The 21,084-nt window shown below is 36.4% G+C and overlaps 1 protein-coding gene across 8 annotated transcripts in view; it reads right to left on the bottom strand.

Annotated features, from left to right (window-relative positions):
* Positions 1-21,084, bottom strand: part of Clock (clock circadian regulator) — a 74,514-nt gene that overhangs the window by 38,161 nt on the left and 15,269 nt on the right. For 4 of the 8 annotated variants that reach the window (XM_051198320.1, XM_051198321.1, XM_051198317.1 and 1 more), the window contains exons 2-6: positions 17,237-17,319; positions 10,828-10,917; positions 8,480-8,539; positions 8,090-8,238; positions 5,209-5,300 (exon numbers count right to left, since the gene is read on the bottom strand). In XM_051198320.1, the coding sequence (XP_051054277.1) occupies positions 5,209-5,300; positions 8,090-8,238; positions 8,480-8,539; positions 10,828-10,874 (348 nt within the window). In that variant the 5' untranslated portion in view covers positions 10,875-10,917; positions 17,237-17,319. Of the gene's footprint in view, positions 1-5,208; positions 5,301-8,089; positions 8,239-8,479; positions 8,540-10,827; positions 10,918-15,772; positions 15,877-17,236; positions 17,320-21,084 lie in introns of those variants that run through there. The other 4 variants (XM_051198318.1, XM_051198322.1, XM_051198324.1 and 1 more) reach the window with 4 other exon arrangements.

Genomic DNA, 21,084 nt, shown 5'->3' with positions numbered 1-21,084 from the left:
TTTGTATGGGTGGGAGGCTATGTTCCAATTCTAATAGTCTGGAAGAAATATATGACAGAGAATTGAATCAAGAAAACATGTCTTGGGATAACTGAGAAACAAATGATACTGAATGAAATGAGTAGCAATAGGAAAAGAGAAGGATTAACCAGGCGCTAAGACATACAAATGTCTTCAGGAGATATGTTAGAGAAGATACAAGACTCAGTGTGCTTTCATTTGATAACCACAGGAACAGTAGTGGCATTCAAGGTGAGACCTTCAATAAAGACACAGACCAAAGACACAGCTTGGAAGAAACACTGAAGTATGAGTTTAAAAAGAAAGAAAAGAGCCTGAGAAATAGCAGGGGCAGAATGTGGTGTGGAAAGCTTGACAAGGAAGATGGTACAGTGATATCCAAGGAACAAGAAAATTGAGTGATTTTCAAAGAGCAACATCAACAGGAAGGCAAGTCAGTCACAAAAAATTTAGAATAAGCTGACAAGAGGCTATCATAACTCATGCATAAACCTAGCAAGAAAATAAGGGAGGAAGGACAATTACTTAAAAGGTTCATGTACTAAAGGAACACACTGAAAACCAGAAGAATAAAGCAAATGGTGACAAGTACATTTGTAAACTAAAGGAGAGAAAGATCAGTAGGGGAGAAGTTGAATGTTATTTATTTAAACAGCTCTCTCAAAGGGTCACTGCCTCTGACAGGAATGTTTCGGTAACCGTGTCTGGGCACAGATGAAAATATTTGGTACAAGTGAAAAGAGTATGATAGTACATAAAGTATAAGATTAGGAGTGAAGAAAACCACTATTAGATGGATTTTATTTTTGTTATTTTGGTATGTGTTTTGGGGGTGGGGGTGTCTTGAGACAGTTGCCATAATTCACACTGGTCTTGAACTCAGGTAAGCCACCATGCCCAATTTATTATTATTACTGCTGTTTGCAGTGCTAGGAAATGAATGCAGAGCATAGTCAAGTGCCCTACCATGGCACTATATCCCCAGTCTCTAACTGTTGAAGATACAGAAAAAGGTACCCTTCTCCACCTCTCTCCTAGTAGGAGAGATGGGTCTCAGGGAAAGCTTATTTTGAATAGTTTCTTACTTCCTAGAACAAATCAAAACAAATATGCTTTTAGATAATGAGGAGGTTTGAAATCTTTAAGGCAACTCTTGCAGTATCCCCCATTATGATTTAACCAATAATTATTTGATTGCTTCTGTGAATAGAGTCAACTGGTGTAAAAAAATGAACCTATGCTTTCTCATGTGAGAAGACTGTCAGGGTTGAAAGCAAGTTATCTTTCACTGTAACGATGAGTTCACACTGTGAAGACACTGCTAGGAATTGCAGGCTTCTCTCTGAAGAGAATGAACTGAAATAAGGACGCTTAATCATTTAACCCCATTCCTAGAGATAAAGCCTGCTCTTTCCTCTTGCAGAGAAAAGTTTCAACAGTTTGCCAAGTCATGACAATCTTTGGAGTAGAGGAATAAAATTTCCTAGAGAAGTGTAATTAGAGAAATGTGGAAGAATAAGGCAGAGAACATCCATGTCATGATGGCCAACTGTGAGTTATCCCTGTCCCCTTACTGTATGAATAAAGGAAAACTGTTCATTACTTAGAACACCCTGCCTTTCATATGGATATCTCCTTGGTAACAGTGACTATTTAGTTTGTGCAAGATTAGAATGTCAGTTAGTTCTAGGGAAGGGAACAGAAATTCCTTGTGGATCTTCAGCAAAGATGAAGTTGACAAAGAGTGTGAGCCCTTGTCTGATAGACTATAAGGAAGGATATGAGCTGCCGAGGGGAAAACAGTGTACAATCAGAGATGACCTTAACAAGATGACTTTGTCCTGCCACCAGTCCTGCAGTAAATTACTCAGGCACTAGATGGGGGAGAGAGGGGACAGGTTCATTCAAAGAATGGAGAAAGGCATTATGCCATTTCTTAGCTTATTGGAGGGAAACAAGCTTCAACAACTTCCCTGGACATAAGTCAGTAATGAACAAGCTCGCCAATAATCTAAAGCTCCCTGTACCAGAAACACCATGTTAAGTAGATGGTCTAAACAAACTCCTGTACCAGCAACGCCAACATGTTAAGTAGACGGTCTAAATTCCTGTTATCAGCAACAGTAACATGTTAAGTAAATAGACTAAGCTCCTGTACAGCAATGCTAACATGTTAAGATAGTATACATCTGAAATTCAGCTGAAAACAGACAGGACCTAATACTCAGCTACAATCTTAATCAACATGATTACCTAAGAGTAACACAATTACAATCATAAGTCTTGCCAGTCAGATAAACTTTACTCAAAGAAAACCAGACTATTTTATGAATAAATCCAATTCTAAGTTATGGTTAAAATTTTCATACTCAATCAGAAAATTGAAGACAGAAAGCATGTAAAATCACACGTGCAAGCATCTGGACTAAGGATATAAGATATCTATATACATACCCTTCACCTTGGCCTATTACTTTTTAAAAATACATTTACTTGGTACATACAAAAACTTTAAAATATTTGGGCTACCAATATAGCTCAATGGGTAAAAGTACTTGCTGTTGGGTCTGGCAATTTGAGGCTGAGCTTTATAATACACCTGGTAAAAGGAGAGAACCACCTCCCACAAGTTGTCCTTTGCCCTCTACATACATATAGGGTGAAAATGTAACCACGGACATACAATAAATAAAGTATTCTTTACATATTAAAAATACACATTGTTCAGTTAAAATCTGAGGACAATCATAAAGAACTTACATTTTCAAGTTTATAATATATTTTGTCTGTTTTTAATAATGTCATATCACTAGAATTTTTAGTTTGCTTTCCTTGATGTTTATTTGTGTACACAGTGTATGCACCTTGGCAAGTAATATAAAAGCTTCCCATTATGAAGAAAAAAAACTGAAGGTAAAACTTTCCTATTTAGCCTATTAGTAAAGCAGGTGCATTAAAATTTATTATAAATACATAAATTTTGAATTACAAGAAACATTTCATGCCAATAAAAGTAAGCAGTTTATAATGAATACAGAAAACCTTATTGAATGAAAAACTACAGTAGGATTATAAAACAATGATGAAAAAGCCATTTTCTTTCTTGTTATAGAGACTGGCTTGTGTATATCCTTTCACAAACATAAATTTAAAGCAACGCTTTCAATGTTAAATTTTCTTTTTTAAAAAAATTTTATTATGCATACATTGTTCTGCTGGCATGTATGCTTACATGCCAGAAGGGGGCACCAGATCTCATTATAGATGGTTATGAGCCGCCATGTGGTTGCTGGGAGTTGAACTCAAGAAGAAAAGCCAGTGTTCTTAACCTTAACCTCTGAGCCATCTCTGCAGTTCCCATGTTAAACTTCTTTTAAAAGGGAAAACACAAGTATATTAAGACTGTTCCTTGAGTTGTATGTCAACTGTACACTAATTTAATGAGCTAACTGCTCATTTCAGACCTTCTACACATAAAGTTGGCTGAGGGCACGGCATCCTTACATATCACAGAAGTACTGTCTAGCTATGTGACATGGGCAAGTTTCCCGACAACTCTGCTCTTGAACTTCCTTATCCATCTATTTATTTTACATCCTAGACAGCCTCCCCCCACTATCCTTCCCTCCAAGTCCCTTTCTCCCACCCCCACCCAAAAAAAAACAAAAAACTCCTCCTCTCCTGTTTCATCCAGGAAAGGGCAGGTCTCCTATGCCTATCAATAAGACTTGAGCTCCCAGTATGAGAAGGAGGGTGCCAGGGGCCATGTAAAGGAATTGGAGATAGCCCCTGTTCCCACTTCAAATACCTTCTTAAAGTGGGTCCCTTAGTTTTAAAGTATAGGTTTAAATATGTATGCTATACTTATACTCTAGCAAATTTTAATGATTTCTATACAGATAGAGTTCACTAATTGTTATACCCCATAGTATAATCAAATAAACAAAAAGCCCTCTTACTAAAAAATATTCTACCTTGCTGTAGACCCTAGAAACATAACTTCTTTACCTAACAATTTCACTTCTTACATCTACAATTTCTGCCCATGCTGCCCAGGCTAGCCACAACACCCCTGATCTACCCCAATCACTTTGCCATAGCCCCTTGAGTACTAGGACTAGTGGTTTTATGGTTTTCCTTATCACTGTTACCTACAAAGTAAACCTCCCATTTGCTATTTTAAGTTTTCACAAAACTTGGTACTAAATTCTGACTAGTTTCTGTGCACAAATGACAACTTCAATATTCTATGCAGGAAAAGATAAAAGGGTAGAAAAGTAAAACTATTAGGTATAAATGTTGCAAATTTTATACGTGTTATATTATCTGACTGGGAGAAGTTATGTTCTACATACAAGCAAAAACTGTTCTAAATTATGTTTAAAGCAATTCTGTGATAAAGCAATTCTGTGTTCACGTCCTTTTCAAAGTTTCTGCTTATAGAATGATTACCTTTTGACACAAATTTTCATTTGAAAAATTCACCATTTATTACCATTTGTGTTCATTTTAGGTGAATGTCTAGTCGGACTAAATGCTTTGTCCTACAAAATTTCTATTGAAACCTCATTTTTCATTTTGTTGTATTGGGGGGAGGTGGCTAGGAGGTGATTAGGTGATAAAGATGAAGGCCCCAAAATGAAATTAGGGTCCCCATAAAAGAGTCCCTGAGAGCTCCTGCATATCATGTCATCCATGAACTAGACTCAAGAGCTCTCACCACACAGCAAGCCCATTGGGGCCTCCTTACTGGACTGCCTGTCTCCAGGACTATGGAAAATAAACTTCTGTTGTTCACAAGCCCTACAATCCATGCTATTACGGCACAGTAGTTGAACTGGCATAAAACAGACATAACTGATAACAGTGTATGATGCTTTGTTAGATCGTAGTGGGAAGTCTCAGGTTGAAGACTCAGTAGCTATAGGTTTCTGAATTGTATGAAAGCGCCTCAAAATTTCAAATAACGGAAATAGGAGAACTTGGTATTACTCTACCACATGGCATTATTTTCTTACAATACTTGATCAATACACTGATCAATTTTAATTATATACAAACAGAGCTTATTACATTGACACTGAAAGAAGACTTTTCAATGTTAATACTGCTAAAACTATACTAAAATTATTAACTGTTAAAATTTTAGAAAAATAAAAAACTTTCAAAAATCAAATCTGGACATACCTCTAACATTAATTGTGTAAACTCTTCATTACTAAGGAATGTAGGTTTCCAGTCCTGTCGAATTTCACTAGCATCTGACTGTGCAGTGATTTCTGTAAACAGATTGACATATTAGCGGCATACTCTAACCACTAAAAGAGCACAAAAACCTACAAGTCGCCTTCTCTTCCTACTCAATGATAAGAACAGGCAATATTTATTGATCTACCTAACAGGAGGCCAGGGTTTGAAAATGTGAAATGTTATCTTCCAGAACTTGCCCTGGATAATTTAGTATCCATTTCTTTGGGGTTTTTACTGGGGGAAGATTGTATGGCTTTGATACGCTCTATTGCTGATCGGCCTAAGCCTGTTTCCAACTTGACATAATTAGCAAATAAAAACAAGCACATTACAAGATTATTGCAAACATTTTGAAGACATTTTTTTTTTTTTTTTTTTTTTTTTTTTTTTTAGCTCATCTTTTCCTTGCCATTCAAATGGTAATGTCTCAAGTGGAGATAAGGAGTCAGCACAAAGGAAGTCACCAATGGGGTCAGCCAGCCAGTCTGTTTTCAACAAAAAGGATCTATTTTTGCCAGGCAAAAAGATTCCACCTAATCTTAAGAGACTAAATGAAGATTTGGGGGCAGAATTTCACAGTAACATTGCTTACAGGGGTAACTCTTAGTGTCTTCTTAATAGTCCTAATGAATGGGGCTTGGCAAACCTCAGGGGTCTTGGGCATGGCACACATTTCACCACATTACTCCTTCATTTTGCTACAGCAAATAGAGTTAGTTATACGAATATTAGCATAAATAATGAAATATGAGCTATTTGCTATATAGCAAATACATTTTCTTTTCTTTTTAAACAAAGTATTACTATGTATTTCAGGCTGGCTTCAAACTTATGACCCTCCTGTCTTGGCTTCCAAAGGCTACACAGGCAAGCACCACCACACCTCAACATTTTTTTTTTCATTTTAAATGTAGACATACTACAACAACCACACAAATTAAAATCAATGTGATAGGCTGTACACTACCTTACTTTATAGTGAAAAGTATGGATTATATTATTTTAATATTCTGTTACCAGATATTTAAATATATCACATCTACATACCAAATTTGACTATTACAAATGACTACACTAAACTATGACAGGTAACTAAAAAGTATAGCTACTAATTCTGTGAAATACAGTCATGCTCTTTAAATGGTTATCAATTATATACACAATTATTTAATAAGTTTAGTTAATGCAGGTCTATGTTAGATGAATAAATATTTTTAAAGTTTCTCTGAAATTTATTACAAATTTCATTTTTGTGAGAATTATAAATTCAATTTTGGGGAAAAATCTAATTAATGCCAAAATTAATGCTTTATTGTCAGGTGGTGGAAATGTACTCATTTTCCTTGATTTCATTCAACAATCATTTACTGAGTGCTACAATGTTTAAGGGACTGATTTCTGAGTGAGCTCAAGTCAGCAAGGACACTATTTACAAAGAGGCTCAATGTTAAGTGACTGACACATTTACAAAAGACTCAGAAGAGAATGTGCCATGTGTAATATGATGCTAAGATAAATGAAAACATGTTTGAGCCCTGGAAACTTAATAAAATGTTATAAAAATGGAAAAAGCCAGTTTAGGAGAAACTGACCTAACAAAATGAAAATGAATTCCCTTTAAGAGGAACTGAGTTTGGAGACATGGAAAATGGGACCTAAGTCAGCTAGAATATGGATGAAAATTCTGCATCTGAAAACAAAGACTCATTAGTAACTTAATACAGATGCACAGCAGCTACAGTTATACCATGAGCTGTCCACAGGAAAGAAGGTTGAGAAAGTAAGAACACAAGGCTAAGCCTTGAGAAATACCCCATTTAGAGAGCAGAGAAGGGAAGAGGAGAGAGGGCCAGACAGGAAGGGGAGCAGCAACAGAGCATGGAAGCCATGGGAGAACAAAGTCAGTAGCGGGCAGATCAAGATCACCAGTTCTAACTCTACAGAGTAAAGAAGAAGAGAAAAGGTTTGCTGTACTGGGGATGGGTAGGTGATGTCACTAATAAAAATATTTCAGAGAGTAGTGGCGCACAAACCAGTCTTGCAATGAATTACAAAGGGCAGTAAAGAAAATGAAACAGAGGTAGTAGTTAGCATCTCTTTTCCTAAGAAGTTCTACAAGTTTTTACTTCATCTGAAAAAGCAAATAACCTTTTCTAGTTTTTACACAGTTTAATATCTCCACTACCTAAATATCAAACAACTTAAAAGATTTTTTTTCTCCATAACTGATTTAGTCAAGGTGATTTTCTGCTATAAGCAAATATTTTTAGGTGTATTATTTTATTTCCTAGATATACAGTGAACTGACCTTTTAACACAGCCTGGAACAGCCTTATGTGACCTTAGGTACACCAACAGCCTTCCAACACAAACATGCTCAGTGACATTCAAACCTCTTTATCCACTTTTGCACATAGTATCTCCTTTGTGTAAAACACACTCACTTACTTAACCTAAAAGATTTAGTTTTTTAAAAAAAAAAATTACCTTTTTGTATACCTTAAAACATTCTTTCCTATATGGTTAAAAAAATCATGAAAATCATGACAAAATCTGCTTCCCAAGCTTACAGTTTACAAAAACTATTCATTTGAATTTTAATTATGTGTTTACACATTTTTGTGCCTTGTCTTAAGTTGAGAATCAACACAGTCATACTAACTTCATAAGGACCTAGAATATAGAAACCATTAAATGCTTGTTGAATGAAAGAAAGAACATACAGGAATCTTTTTTAAAATCTTAAACATGATATAACTCATGTCCTAAGGGAGTCTGCTATAAAAACCATACCCATTTTACAAAGTCAGTAGTTTACCTTTATGTTTGCGTAAAAAGTCAATGCTCTTCTGCAGAACCGTGGACTTGTCCATTTTTCTAGCGTTACCAGGAAGCATAGATCCCAGCTCTTTAATGAGAACATTGAACTGATCTCTACGTTTCTTTTCAGATTTGTTTCTAGATACTCTATGAAAAAAGAAATTAAATATGTAGTTTTTAAGCAATCTATTTTAATTACACAAACAATTTAATACATACAATGTTCAATTAGGACATGACAAATTATATTGATCTTACTTTTCAAAAGGTCAGGAAATAATTTATAAACTGCATACTGATAGTCTAAGCTTTTCTACTTTGCTAATATATTAAATACATGTAGGTTATTATACATTTAGTTACTATTTTCTATTTCATAACTAACTACCTTTTTGCTTTGTCCTTGTCATCTTCTTCCACCAATCCATCAAAAATACTACTGTCATCTCTACAAAAGAAAACAAAGTGAAAAGGCCGAGTAAGGGGAACTCAGTAAGCAGCACCATCAAAGCACAGGTGCGTGCACTCACACTGACCTGTTTCCTAATTTATCTAGTTTAAATATCCTATTTCAAGGTTTTACTACTCACTGGAAACCTATCAAATGCCAGTATGAAATTATGTCAGTGTTAAACTACCCATCTGAGATTATATTAACTATAATATCATAGCTTAAAAACCTTTTGAGATAGTCACTTTAAAAACACCACTATTCATAAACGTCACAATAACCCATAAACTTAATATTTCTGACCCATTTAACAGATTAGTACTTGGGTATCAGGTTGTATCCTGGATGAACAGTTATCAGGACTCTAACAGCTATTCTCTTCTAGTTTATCTTCTAGTAGAAAGATAAACACATGAAATGTCTTCAGATGGTAGAATTGCTTGGTAAAGATTAGGAGGTGTGGTCATTTTAGAGGATGTAAATCCCTGGGGGTGGGCGCTGAGCTTTGAAAAGCCCACGCCATTCTTTTCTCTCCCCAACCTCCATGGTGGTTGTTTTAACATGGAAGCTTTCAGCTAGTGTTCCAGTGAGATGCCTGCCCACCTATTGTTATGCTCCCTGTTGTGATAGTTATGGTCTCTACTACCCTCTGGAACTGTGAGCCCCCAAATTAAATGCTTATAAGATGCCTTGGTCATGGTGTTTTATCATGGTAATAGAAAATCCTGGGTGGCTGCTTTAGGGAAGGGCTTGCAGAATTGGTCTAAATTGAGTAAGGATTTAAGTAGCAAAATGGGGACAGCTTGAGATCTGGGGCAAAGTCTAACAAGTTACATCAAGAACACTAGAAGTTGACTCTTAAAACTAAGGAGTGATATCGTTTCTGGTGGTTGGTGAAGCTTTGACCTGAATTCCTCAGTCACACCATCTAGTGAAATCCTGCTGTACCTGTGAAGATCAACAGCCTTTGAGGTGTCTATTAGCCTCACTTTGAGATTAGTTGCAAATTGTGCTTCATGGAGGCTCAAGAACAGACTTGAAGAACTCCATTTATGCCTAGAAACTTATTTTAAAACTCCTACATTTATATACATTTTTCTAATGAGAAAGTCTATAAATTTTACAATATTCAGATATAAGGAATCCATATTAATAATCACTACTTTATCTCTAAACACACAGATGTCATCCCAAATGTCCTGAGGAGTAGAAAAAGAATTGGACAACCACTCATCTGCAATCCTTTTAGATGACTGGCGTGTGTTTTCAAGGAGACTATACCTATAATCCAAAGCTACGGACATAATGAAGGCAAACCTCTCTAAGGACATTCCTTGTCCTTAAGTCTTATGCTCTGATACAAGATGTATCTTTATTTTTTAGTTCAAAAAAGAAAACCTGCCTTCAGATATCAACAGTCACTCTGTGTACAACTCTATTTGCAAAATCTTTAAAGAACTGGAATCATCATAAAGTCAATTATATGTAACCATAATTAAACAAGCTGGCTAAATCTCTGACCTATTATCTATAAAATCCCAAGGATCTAAGCAATTCAATGAATATGAAAGATTCTGTTCACCAGCTCTAGACACTATTCATCATGAATAGACAAGGAAGAAAGAAGGGAAGGAAGGAGGGAGAGAGGGAGGGAGGGAAGGAAAAAGCTACCAAATAAAATCTGAGAAGTGAATTTTAAGACCCATCAAATGTTAGAGGTGTGAAAATGAAAACAACTATAACAAAAGAGCCTTGAGAGTCTTAGAAACAAGGCTGGAGAAGAAGTCCAGTGGTAAAGCACCTGACTAGTATACTTTAGGCCTTGGTTGTTGACACCCAGAACCCCCACCCCCGCAAAAAAAAAAAAAAAAAAAAAAAAAAAGATTTTACAGATAAGCAAGTTTATCTTTCCCCCAAGACTCATATATAAAGATTAAAACTACCGATCCTAATTACAGTTATGTATTACCAGACACAAGAGCTAAGATGCTTGCAGAGATAGAGGAAGCACCAATAAACTCCACTCAAAGTCTAAAAGGGGCCAGGGAATATTCACAAACATTACTGTTTCTTTCAGAACAGAACAGTTGACTAAAACTCCCAAAATTAAGAATAAATACTCATTTGTAACATAAGCCCTAAGCTATTCACTTTGGCTTTTAAAACTACTAATGTATCCCCACTTGTTCCATGTAGAAATTGAATATAATGGCAATCATGTTTAAGCATAACACACCTATCAAGCTGATACAGAGCATTACTCTAACAGTGACTTTAAAACATACCTGTCAACAATTGAGCTCATTGTACTACAGCTTACGGTAAACAACATAACACATTACGTTTTCGTCTTGTGGTAGACATTTGTACTTCTCCTTGGGAGAAAAGAAAAAAGAAATGGTTATTCGTGTTCTAAAACACTTATACAAAGTAATCTTGAGAATACTGCAGTTACTGTGCAAAATTCAAACGAAGCTGGTGCATTCCTTTCAAGCAAATTATCTTTGGGTGGGGAATATTTGAGGCTTTTTTCTTGTAAAGGGAATATGGAAAAATTCAAATTCATAATTAATGTATTTCTCTAAAGTAACAGAAATGTCATTTTTAATATTCAGTATATATTGTTCAGTGGATCACCTAGACAAGAAGCAATCAAGTGTGTCTGTGAGAATTACAGAGGGAAGCCTGGGGCAACAAGTCTTGTCCTGGGTCAAGATTTGTTACTGAAAAGATGGTACAAGGAGGAAGCACAGTTGTCTGAGAAGCCACATCTCCACAAGAGCCTCGCTGACTGCTTTGACTACTCAAGTCAGAGAAGCAGACTACACATAAAATGTATGAATCAAAAACAGCCTAGACAACCAACCAAATTATTAAGCTATTCTCTACCACTGTCAACGATAATTTTCAAAAAAATTTACTCAGCTTAAGACTACGTTCACAGTTACATACTCAACTTGGACTACACTTGCTCACAGGGTAGCTCACACTCTTTAGTCTACTTTTCCAGCCAAGGGATAGATGTATTATTTAAGAGAAGAATAAAGGGAGAAAAATGAGTCAGATTAAATACCTCTAGAGAAAACCTTTCTAAAGAGTATCAAAGTAACAAAATAATGTGGTAATAAAGAAACACACCAAACACCTAATAACCCAAGCTTCTAATAGCTTCTAATGACCATCTCTATTCACACTTGCTCATCAGAAAGTCTCCATTTCAGACACCATACCATCTCCCTACACAAGCTCAAGAAGAACTCCAGGTATACAGTATACTCATATAGAATAATGCTTATTTGTTTTTATAAAGTACTGACATTAACAGACCAGAATGACAGGCAATGTGTCTTTAAAGGGACCAGTTGCAATTACTTAAACGCACAGTTCACCAAAATGTAAAAGGATCAAGTTAAAGTTAGTAATTAAATGTTCCTTTACATAAGCCCCTTGAACTCCAAGTCACAGATTTAGCAGATGAGCATGTATCACATTACTATTTCATGATAGCAGGGTACTGAGGGCACAAGTACTGGTGTGTAAACACTACTTTAAAACCAGCTTTAAATGCAAGGTTACCAGGGGCTGGGCACACAGCATTACACCAAAAAAAAAAAAAAAAAAAAAAAAAAAGTCTATGAACAATTTAAATGTGGTAAACACAGAAACAACAACTACTTGGCACACAGCGATGTACACAATTAGGGATGATCCCAGTGTCTGGCAGTGTATCTTTGGAAGAGAATCCTTCACATGAAAAGGATTCTGTTTTAAAAATAAACTGTGCAGTGTGTTATTAATGGCATTACACTACTGTCTTTCTGAATCCCATCTGCTGTCAACCATCACAGGCTTTTCTTTCCAAATGTTGTCACTGATCAATATTAACACTATTCATTAATTAGTATTTCTTAGCTTAAGAAGACCAATAAAATAAAATTGCACTTCTCCAATCCGCCAACCTTTTTTCTTCTCTTCTTTCTCCAGGAAAACAATTGTGATATCAATGCCCTTATTTCCATTCTTTTATTTTACAATTTAGTTTTTTTTCCACATGTACACATATGTATGAAATTTATACATTTGAGTGGTTTTAGGAAACTTACTACAAAATCAAAAGTCCTTTGTTCTCTGACCCTATTGCCTCTTCCTTTCAGTAACAAGCTCTGCTTCTGTGAACATCTTTTGTTACTTTTGATTATTTCATTTTCAAATAGAGTGTACAGACAGTCATAATTTACCGATTGTCCCAATGTGTTTAAACTAGCCTCTTCAGCTCTCAAAAATGGCTACATTTTTAGGCATATTTTACTTAATTCTACTGAGAGAAATTGTTTTTAGGGAGCAGGAAGATTTTTAAACTTTAATTCACTTATTTTTATGTGTATGGGTGTTTTGCCTGCTTGCATATTTGTGCACCACACAAACAAAGTGTCCTCAGAGGCCATGAGGAAAAGTAAGTCACCAATCAAAGCTGGGTACTGAACCTGGATCCTCTGGACAAGCAGGCAATTGTCTTAATTACTTTCCTGGCTAGTTTTAGTTTTTGTTTTCTTTGGTCAACTAGACAGGGAACCATAACTGAGAAAATGCCACTATAAGACTGGTCTGTACGTGAGCCTACAGGGGTATTTTCTTAATTAGTGATTGATTTGGGATGGCTCAGCTGATGCCACCCTTGGGCACATGGTCCTGTGGTGTATAAGAAAGCAGGCTGAGCAAGCCATGAGGAACAAACCAGAAGGCAGCACTCCTCTTTAGCCTCTGCTTCAGTTCCTGCCTTGACTTCCCTCCATGACGGACTGTGATATAGAACTGTAAGCTCAAGTAAATCCTTTTCTCTCCCAGTTGCTTTTGCTCATGTTTTTAATCACAGCAATGGAAACCCTAACAGACAATTGCTGAGCAATCTTTCAACCCTGAGGATTTTTTCCTTTTTGACATCATAAATATATACTTCCTCCCAACTTCCTGATATTGTAATTCTAAGTTCACATTTTTATAACTGTAAGTGCAATTCACAGATAAGCCTCAGCCCTCTAGCATATATTTAATTTCCCTCTCTGAATAGTTTTTCCTGTGGTTAGTTGCTGCAGTGGTTAAAAGAGATTGTCTACCACTGGTTCCCACATTTGAATACTTGTCTCCAGTTGGTACAACTATTTGGGAAGGATGAGATGTGGCCTTAGAGGAAGTTACCAAAGGGTTACACTTTGTGTCTTAAAAGCTTCCTGCCATTCCCAGTGTGCTGTCTCCTGACTGTGTAGATGGGAGCTCTCTCCTTTTCCTACAGCCATCATGGACTCTAACTCTCACAGCAGAAAAATAACTACTGTCTAGTTTTTCTCTATAGTTTATCTAGTTTTGAACGTACTTACTTATGATTTACTACAAAATCACAACTATCTAAATACACTTTCTGTATCTTATCTTCATATACAGTAAACATACTACCATTTTCCAACTGTTCCCCCCAGAACTTTCTAATCTGTTTCCATGACATCTGTTATGTACACCCAATAATAGTGCTGTTATCTTGGGATCAGCACGTACTATTATTCTGATGCTTCTCTAGGTCTCTAATTACTCTGTTTTCTCTACCCTAGGTGACATAGTTGGATCTCAAATGATGCCCTGCAACCAAATCATGTGATGAAGGCTTAGTTCCCAGCTAACAGGGCTACTGAGAAGTTGTAGGAATGTCAAAAGGTGAAATATTGGAGAAAGTAGGTTATCAGCACCCTAGTATTCTTCCTGGGTACCACGAGGTGAGCAGCTTTACCTAGTGTGTCCAGGTCCACCATAAGCAGTGACATCAAGTGGCTAGAAACTGAAGCCCCTAGACCTATGAGCTAAGCTAATCCTTTCCTCCTTTTAAAAAGTGTTTATCTTGGGTGTTTTGTCAGGGTAACTGAAAGCTGACCAACACATCACGATGTCACCATTTTTTATTTACTTAATTTTTGCTTGCCAAAAGAGAGATGGTAACAGGAGTTCAATGCCACTCTGATTATTAATCCTTTCTTCCGTGACTGACTTCTTTCATGCTGGAAGCATCTCTCTGTTCTAAAATTTAATGGTAATGTATTTCATTTTCCATTTATTTTTCTACCTGTATCAGTCATTCTGTAGGCTCTAACTTATACCCTCTCATTCAAGCAAGGGTTCTTAAATCATTCTCTATTGTTTTCCCCCTTTGTTTCCTTGATTTTCCTGGAAATCTTACTCGAATGTGGAGGACAGTTTCAAATCAGTTTATCTAATTTTTACTTTCCTCTCTACTTTTAACACATTGCTTTTACTTTCCAAGCCTTCCATTCAGCAGCTCTTACTTATTTTACACTTGCTAAATAGCCAGACTTCCGTGACCATCAGGAGCAACTGCAGCAGCTTCAGAGTCAGAAAGAAGAAATCTCTTAAGTGTATTTGTAACACATTACTCTGTTTTAGTACCAGCATTATTTCCATTTCCAGAAATAGGAGTGCTCTCAATTCATGACAATTTCAGAGGCTCTGTGGTGGCATGAAGTTTCTCAGACCTGCCACTGCTAGCTTAAGAAACTTAACACACTTCCTTTTGCTTTTCAAGGTCCAATTTTTTTTTCTCCCATTCTCTATGTCCTTATGAAGTTGGGTCAGATGCAAAACTTATTTTTCTTTATTTAACTGTGACTGGTTAATCTTGGCCCACTTTATTGGATTAAGAAACATCTAAGACAGTAATTCTCAACCTTCCTAATGCTGTGACCTTTTAGTACAGTTCTTCATGCTGTAGTGACTCCAACCATAAAAACTATTTTGCTACTTCTTAACTATAATTTTGTACTGTTATGAATCATAATGTAAATAGCTGTGTTTTCTGATGGTCTTAGGTGACCCCCCCATTTGAACCCCAAAGGGGCTGTAACCCACAGGTTTAGAGCCATTAATTTAAGAGATTAAACAAATCTGAGTGTTCCACAGTCAAATTAATCCTAAGCGTTCTGACATAATAAACAGACTTGATCCTTTGACTGATTCATGACATGAAAGCATTACTGAGAGGTGGTAAAAGGTAGATGAGGCCTAGTGAGAAGAGAGGTAGGTAAATGGTGGCCTCGTCTTGTATCTTGCCACCTCCTCTGCTTCATGTTCTTGTTGCCTTAATCATCAACTTCACATTGAACCTAGAACAAAAGCAAATAACCATGGTCTACTGAACCCAGAATCCAAAACAATAATCCAGAAGTCTACCTTAAAGTAGCTTATGCTGGGCACTGCACCACAGTCACTGGGGAGGTAACACACCAGCTATAAGGAGATTTCAAGACTGAAATTCAGCTGCAGTGTTTGCTGTCTCACCGCAGACGTCCTCACTATCTCATCTCTGACTGCTGCAATCCTGTAACCTCCACTGACTGCTTACCTGTCAGCATAAACAGTGCACTGCTATAAGCAGGGGCCGATTCCCTGGTTCCCTAGACTACTTGGTGGATGTGACATAGGCTATCCTTTCTGTACTAATCTAATTTCTTCTCTTGCAGAACATTTTCCAGCTTTTCTATTTGATGACCATAATCTCCTATGATAAATATTAGTCTGTAACTAAGGCTGACTACATACACTTCCTAGATAACTGAATGCACACTTTTAAGTACTTCTTTATGCCAGTAACTCCTAAACCAGAATTTCAACTTCCAAGCATTAAATACAGACTGCCCTTTCTCTCTTTCTCTGGTGACAGGGTAGCATACGGCCCAGGCTGGCCTCAAATTTTGGATCTTCTCCCTGCCTCCCAAACAGCTATGTGCCACCATATCTGGTATGTGTGTATGTATATTATGTAATGTATATGCATGTCTGCAGGCTGTGCCTATGTGTAAACCAGAGGATGACACCATATGTTTTCTTCTATGGTTCTTTGACCTGAAGCTCATCAATCTGGCCAAGGAGTTCTGGGAACACACCTTAGTGCTGAGGTTACAGGTAGACAATGCCACACAGCTTTTCTTATGTGAGAGCTAGGGTTCTCATGATTGCATAGCCAGCACTATGCCATGTAAGCTGTCTCCCCAGCTGCCATACTCTTCTACAGGTTTCCAAGGTATCCAAAATATAATAGAGTTTAATCAGAGCACCTGACTGTTTTCCAGTCATCTGCTTTACTCCTCATTTTCTTTTGCAAGCTGATCTTCACGTATGCTCTATAGTACCTAGGGCATATTCCAGCCACATTTATATTCTGTTCTTCAAGCACCCAGTCATTTTTGTTCCCACTGCTAATGTAGCTTCTTTTCTCTTTCAGAGTCACACATGGCTTAGCACCTGCCATTTCACTCACAACTAAACTGACTTTTCAACACAGCCTTCTCTGACTAACCTTATGAAAGCCAACACCCAATCTCTATCACCCATTGGTAGTACTAATTGTTTTGTTTACTGCTTGTCTTCCTTTAAAATGCAATCTTCATGAGACTGGGATAGCTTCAGTCTTATTAATCATCATGTAATCATTAATTAATGTAATATATAAACAGTAACTACTGTATGGTAAATATTCTGAGTTGGACTTAATTTTTTTGTTTTATTTTTTAATTTTTATTTTTTTTTTAATAATGCTTTCCTCAAATAAGTATGCCAAGTGATTTCAAGTTCTTTCACACAATGTTTTTTTTCTGGGAAAAAATACATACAATGGAACATTATAGATGCCTTTACCTTTTGTACTTTTTAGATCTTTAGAAGGGATTCTTCAAAACCCAGTGGCTCAAGGCTTTCCTTTGTATGACTGACCATCAGAACTGTATTTAAACAAGAAAGAAATCTTAAATTTATCCAACTTATATACAATTTTGACACAGAAAACATTTTAACTAATTCCTGAAAAGAAGATTTAGAACTTTGTTATAAAAATGATCAATAAAAATTATATTAAAATGATTTCATTCAAAGAAAATAGTTTTTAAAACTACAAATGAGGCCAGGAATCTAGGGAAAAAGCAAATACTACTGTTCTGCTAAAGGAACATATCCATAAAATGACTTCTAACAACATTCTGCTATACTCATAGATCAGTGTCTTTGCTTAGATATCATCAGAGAAGCTTCCTCCTGCAGTAGACAAAAAGAAATACAGAGACCCACAGGTAGACAACATGAGGAGAAAGAGAAAGATCTTCAAACACTCAGTCCTAAATGGGATGTCTCCATCAAATCCCTTCCCTCAAGGCTCAGGGAACTCTGGGGAAGAGGAGGTAGAAAGAGTACAAGCACCAGAGGGAATGGAGGACACCAAAGAGACAATGGCCGATGGAGATATGATCTCACAGAAGCATGCCTAGGGCCTGCACAATCTTCACCAGATGGGGTCCCAGATCTTGGAGAAGAAATGGACATAAGCCCCCATCCCTAACCCAGAAGTCAGTTGCTAACCACTTGAAAATGAAAAATCAGCTCTCTCCAATGGAGCCTGGGCATTCAAACCACACTTAAGGGCAGGCCAATACAGAATGAACTCAATGGCATTTTGAAGGTTCTCTGTCTCATAAGGTTTTGACAAGGCATTTTTTTTTTAACTGTTACAGGCCCTTTGATATTATGCCTTCTGGTTTTGTGTTTGTAGGGAATTCTTGTGTGTACAAACGTGTGTCTCTGCATCTTCAAGTGTATGTTGTACTTTTGCTTTGGCTATTTTTCTTCTGTTTGTTTTGGCCTTTGATGATGGTGATGATGAAGCATGTGAGTAGAAAGGCTATGGATTCCGATAGGAAGGAAGGTATGGAGAACCTCAGAGGAGCTGAGAGGGAAATAAGATTTAGAATCTATTGTATGAAAAAAATCTTCTTAATAAAGGGATAAAAACAAAAATTATAAGCAAGACAAGTCACTTAATTCTCTACAGAAATTGAACCACAGATATTTTTAAAAACTACATAAGGATCCTAATGAGTAAACAATATAAATAAATGTAAGGTGTGACATCAGTAAAAAAGCAGGGGGAAGAGAAAACAGCTTGAATTTCTGCATGCAGTTAAAGTTTTTAGCTTAAAGAGACTGTCACATTGTATGTAACATCCATGACAATTAACAGGCATCTCTACGGATACACAAAAAGAAAAGTGAGAACAGTAAAGGGCAATAATGTGAATGGAACATAATAAACACAGAGGAAACTAGCAAGAGATGAAAAGAGCTAGTGAGCTGGAAAACAAAGGATCACACTAATCTAGACAATTATGTCCTAAAGTGAGAGACAGAGAGTAGCTGAATGAACTCAAAATAAGACCCAACCATACAGTATCTTAAGACACATTTTAAATTTAAGTACACATAAGCTAGAACAAAAAAGACAGAAATATTCCACATAGGTCAGGACTTATGTGGCCATACTTGCACTACACAAAACAGACTTTAAGTAAAAAGCTGTCATGCGTGTGTGTGTATTTATATTATATATAAAATAAAAGTTTCACTTTACTCAAAAGTTACAGCAATTACAAATGTATATCCCCCAAAACAAAACATCCAAATATAAGCAGAGTGAAGGGAAATAAAACAATAGATTTAGATAATGGACAGACCATCCCACTGAAAAGTAAAAGCAGACTTACATTATAGACCAAACACATACAAAGAATATTTCATACAACAGCCACAGAATGTACACTCTTCTCAAATACACTGAGAAAATCTGTAGGACAGGTCACATGTCAGATCATAAAATACTTTTTAACAAATTTCAAGTTTGAAGTACCAAGTTTTCTAACCACAGTAGAATAAAAACAGAAACTTACAAACACACAAATTTGGTAACACACTATTAGAAAACCAAAGACCTAAAGACTAAATCAAGAGGGAAATTATCAAATATCCCGAGACAAAAAAACAAAAAAATGCATGGGTATAGCCTTTTTAGAGCAGTATTTAAATACCCACAATAAAAACTGCCACACCTATAGTGCAGCTCTGCAATGGGCATATGCATGATACTTTCACAGCCTTGGGTCCAACATATAGTTCTGAAAAAGGAAAATTAAGAAACTTCAATGAACCAGAAAGAAAAACACAAGTGGGTAGTCTGCAGAAGGAAGGAAATAAACATCAATCAGAAATAAGACCCAGCCCCATTTTAAAATATATCAAATGAACTGATGCAATTCTATTAAGTAGATTCAGATAGATCAAATCAGAAATAGGACAATTCAATTGAAACCACAGACACAGGACTGTAAGACATTACTCTAACAACAGCAAAACTAGACAAACAAAAAACTAAATAAATCCCTACACACATACACCCTATCAAGACTTAAACATTAATGGAATGTGAACAGATACATATACTGACCTAATAATCAAAACCTACTCACAAAGAAAAGCAACCAAATTGGCCTCACTGGTTCTATCAAACCTTGAATAAGTTAACACCTTTTCTCCTCAAACTCTCCCAAAGAACTTCAAGGATATTACAAAATGATTCTACAAAGCCAGCATGATCTTCTTAACAATAATCCAAATGAGAAAGTGTCAGAAGGACAGAAGAAAGTCATATGCCCCGATAGTTAGCACTCATTGTCCACAGGATGGAGGCTCACCTAGGCAGTAAGCCCAGATGTGTCTGGATGTACCTGTGAGGGACTCTCTAGATTCCAGTAACTGAGACCCCAAGACCCACTATGATGTGAGCAGCACCATCCCCTGGGCTGGGGTCCTGGATTGTACACAAAGTAAAAAGGGAGTTGAGCAAAAGAGCTTTCTTCCTCTATTTCCTGACTGTGGATTCCATGTGACCAGCTGCCTCCAGCTCTGGCTTACTGCTTACTCACTAACTGCTCTAGTAACTGAGTTACCCAGCCAGGAATTTGCTCTTCTTACTTAAGGGAAAACTTGTGGCTGAGTTGGTAGAGTGCTTGCCTATGAAGCATGAAGCCCTGGTTTGATGATACACCAAATAATCCAGGCATGATAATGCATGTTTGTAATTCTAGTACTCAGGAAGTGAAGGAAGAAGATTAGAAGTATAAAAGGAATTCTCCCTCAGCTACATAGTAAGTTCAAGGCTAGCTTGGGCTACACCAGACTCTGACTTTTAAAAAGGAGGAGGAAATTGAGATAAATAAATAGTCTGAAAATATACAGATCCTTTAACCCAATAATTTCATTTTGGGAAATAAACAGAGAGGCGCCCTAAGTTTTATATTCACTGAAATAATTAAAGTAAAGCTAGAAAAAAATGCATGCCCATTGTACTTATACTGGCAACTAAGCATAAAAACAAAGTTGCATCATATGATGGCTTCTTAGATATTTTATGGATAATGATTTTTACATTTTTGCAGTACATTCTAAAACTGCCTCCATAAAGATGCATTATTTTTATAACTGGAAAAATGAAGTATTCTTTTTATCTTTTTATATGAATTGGGTGTCTAATACTACAGTTCTGCCTACATGTAAGGAGGAAGATAAAATATGTGTTACTTATTCCATAAAACAAAAACTTAAGCAAAAAATTACTTTCCTATGTATTTACATCATTGGGGGGGTTCTTTTAACTTGATTTAATT

Source organism: Phodopus roborovskii, unplaced genomic scaffold (assembly GCF_943737965.1).
Source record: "Phodopus roborovskii unplaced genomic scaffold, PHOROB, whole genome shotgun sequence".
NCBI classification, from domain to species: Eukaryota; Metazoa; Chordata; class Mammalia; order Rodentia; family Cricetidae; genus Phodopus; species Phodopus roborovskii.
The sequence above is the reverse complement of the archived record's forward strand: the minus strand, read 5'-3'. Positions and strand labels throughout refer to the sequence as shown.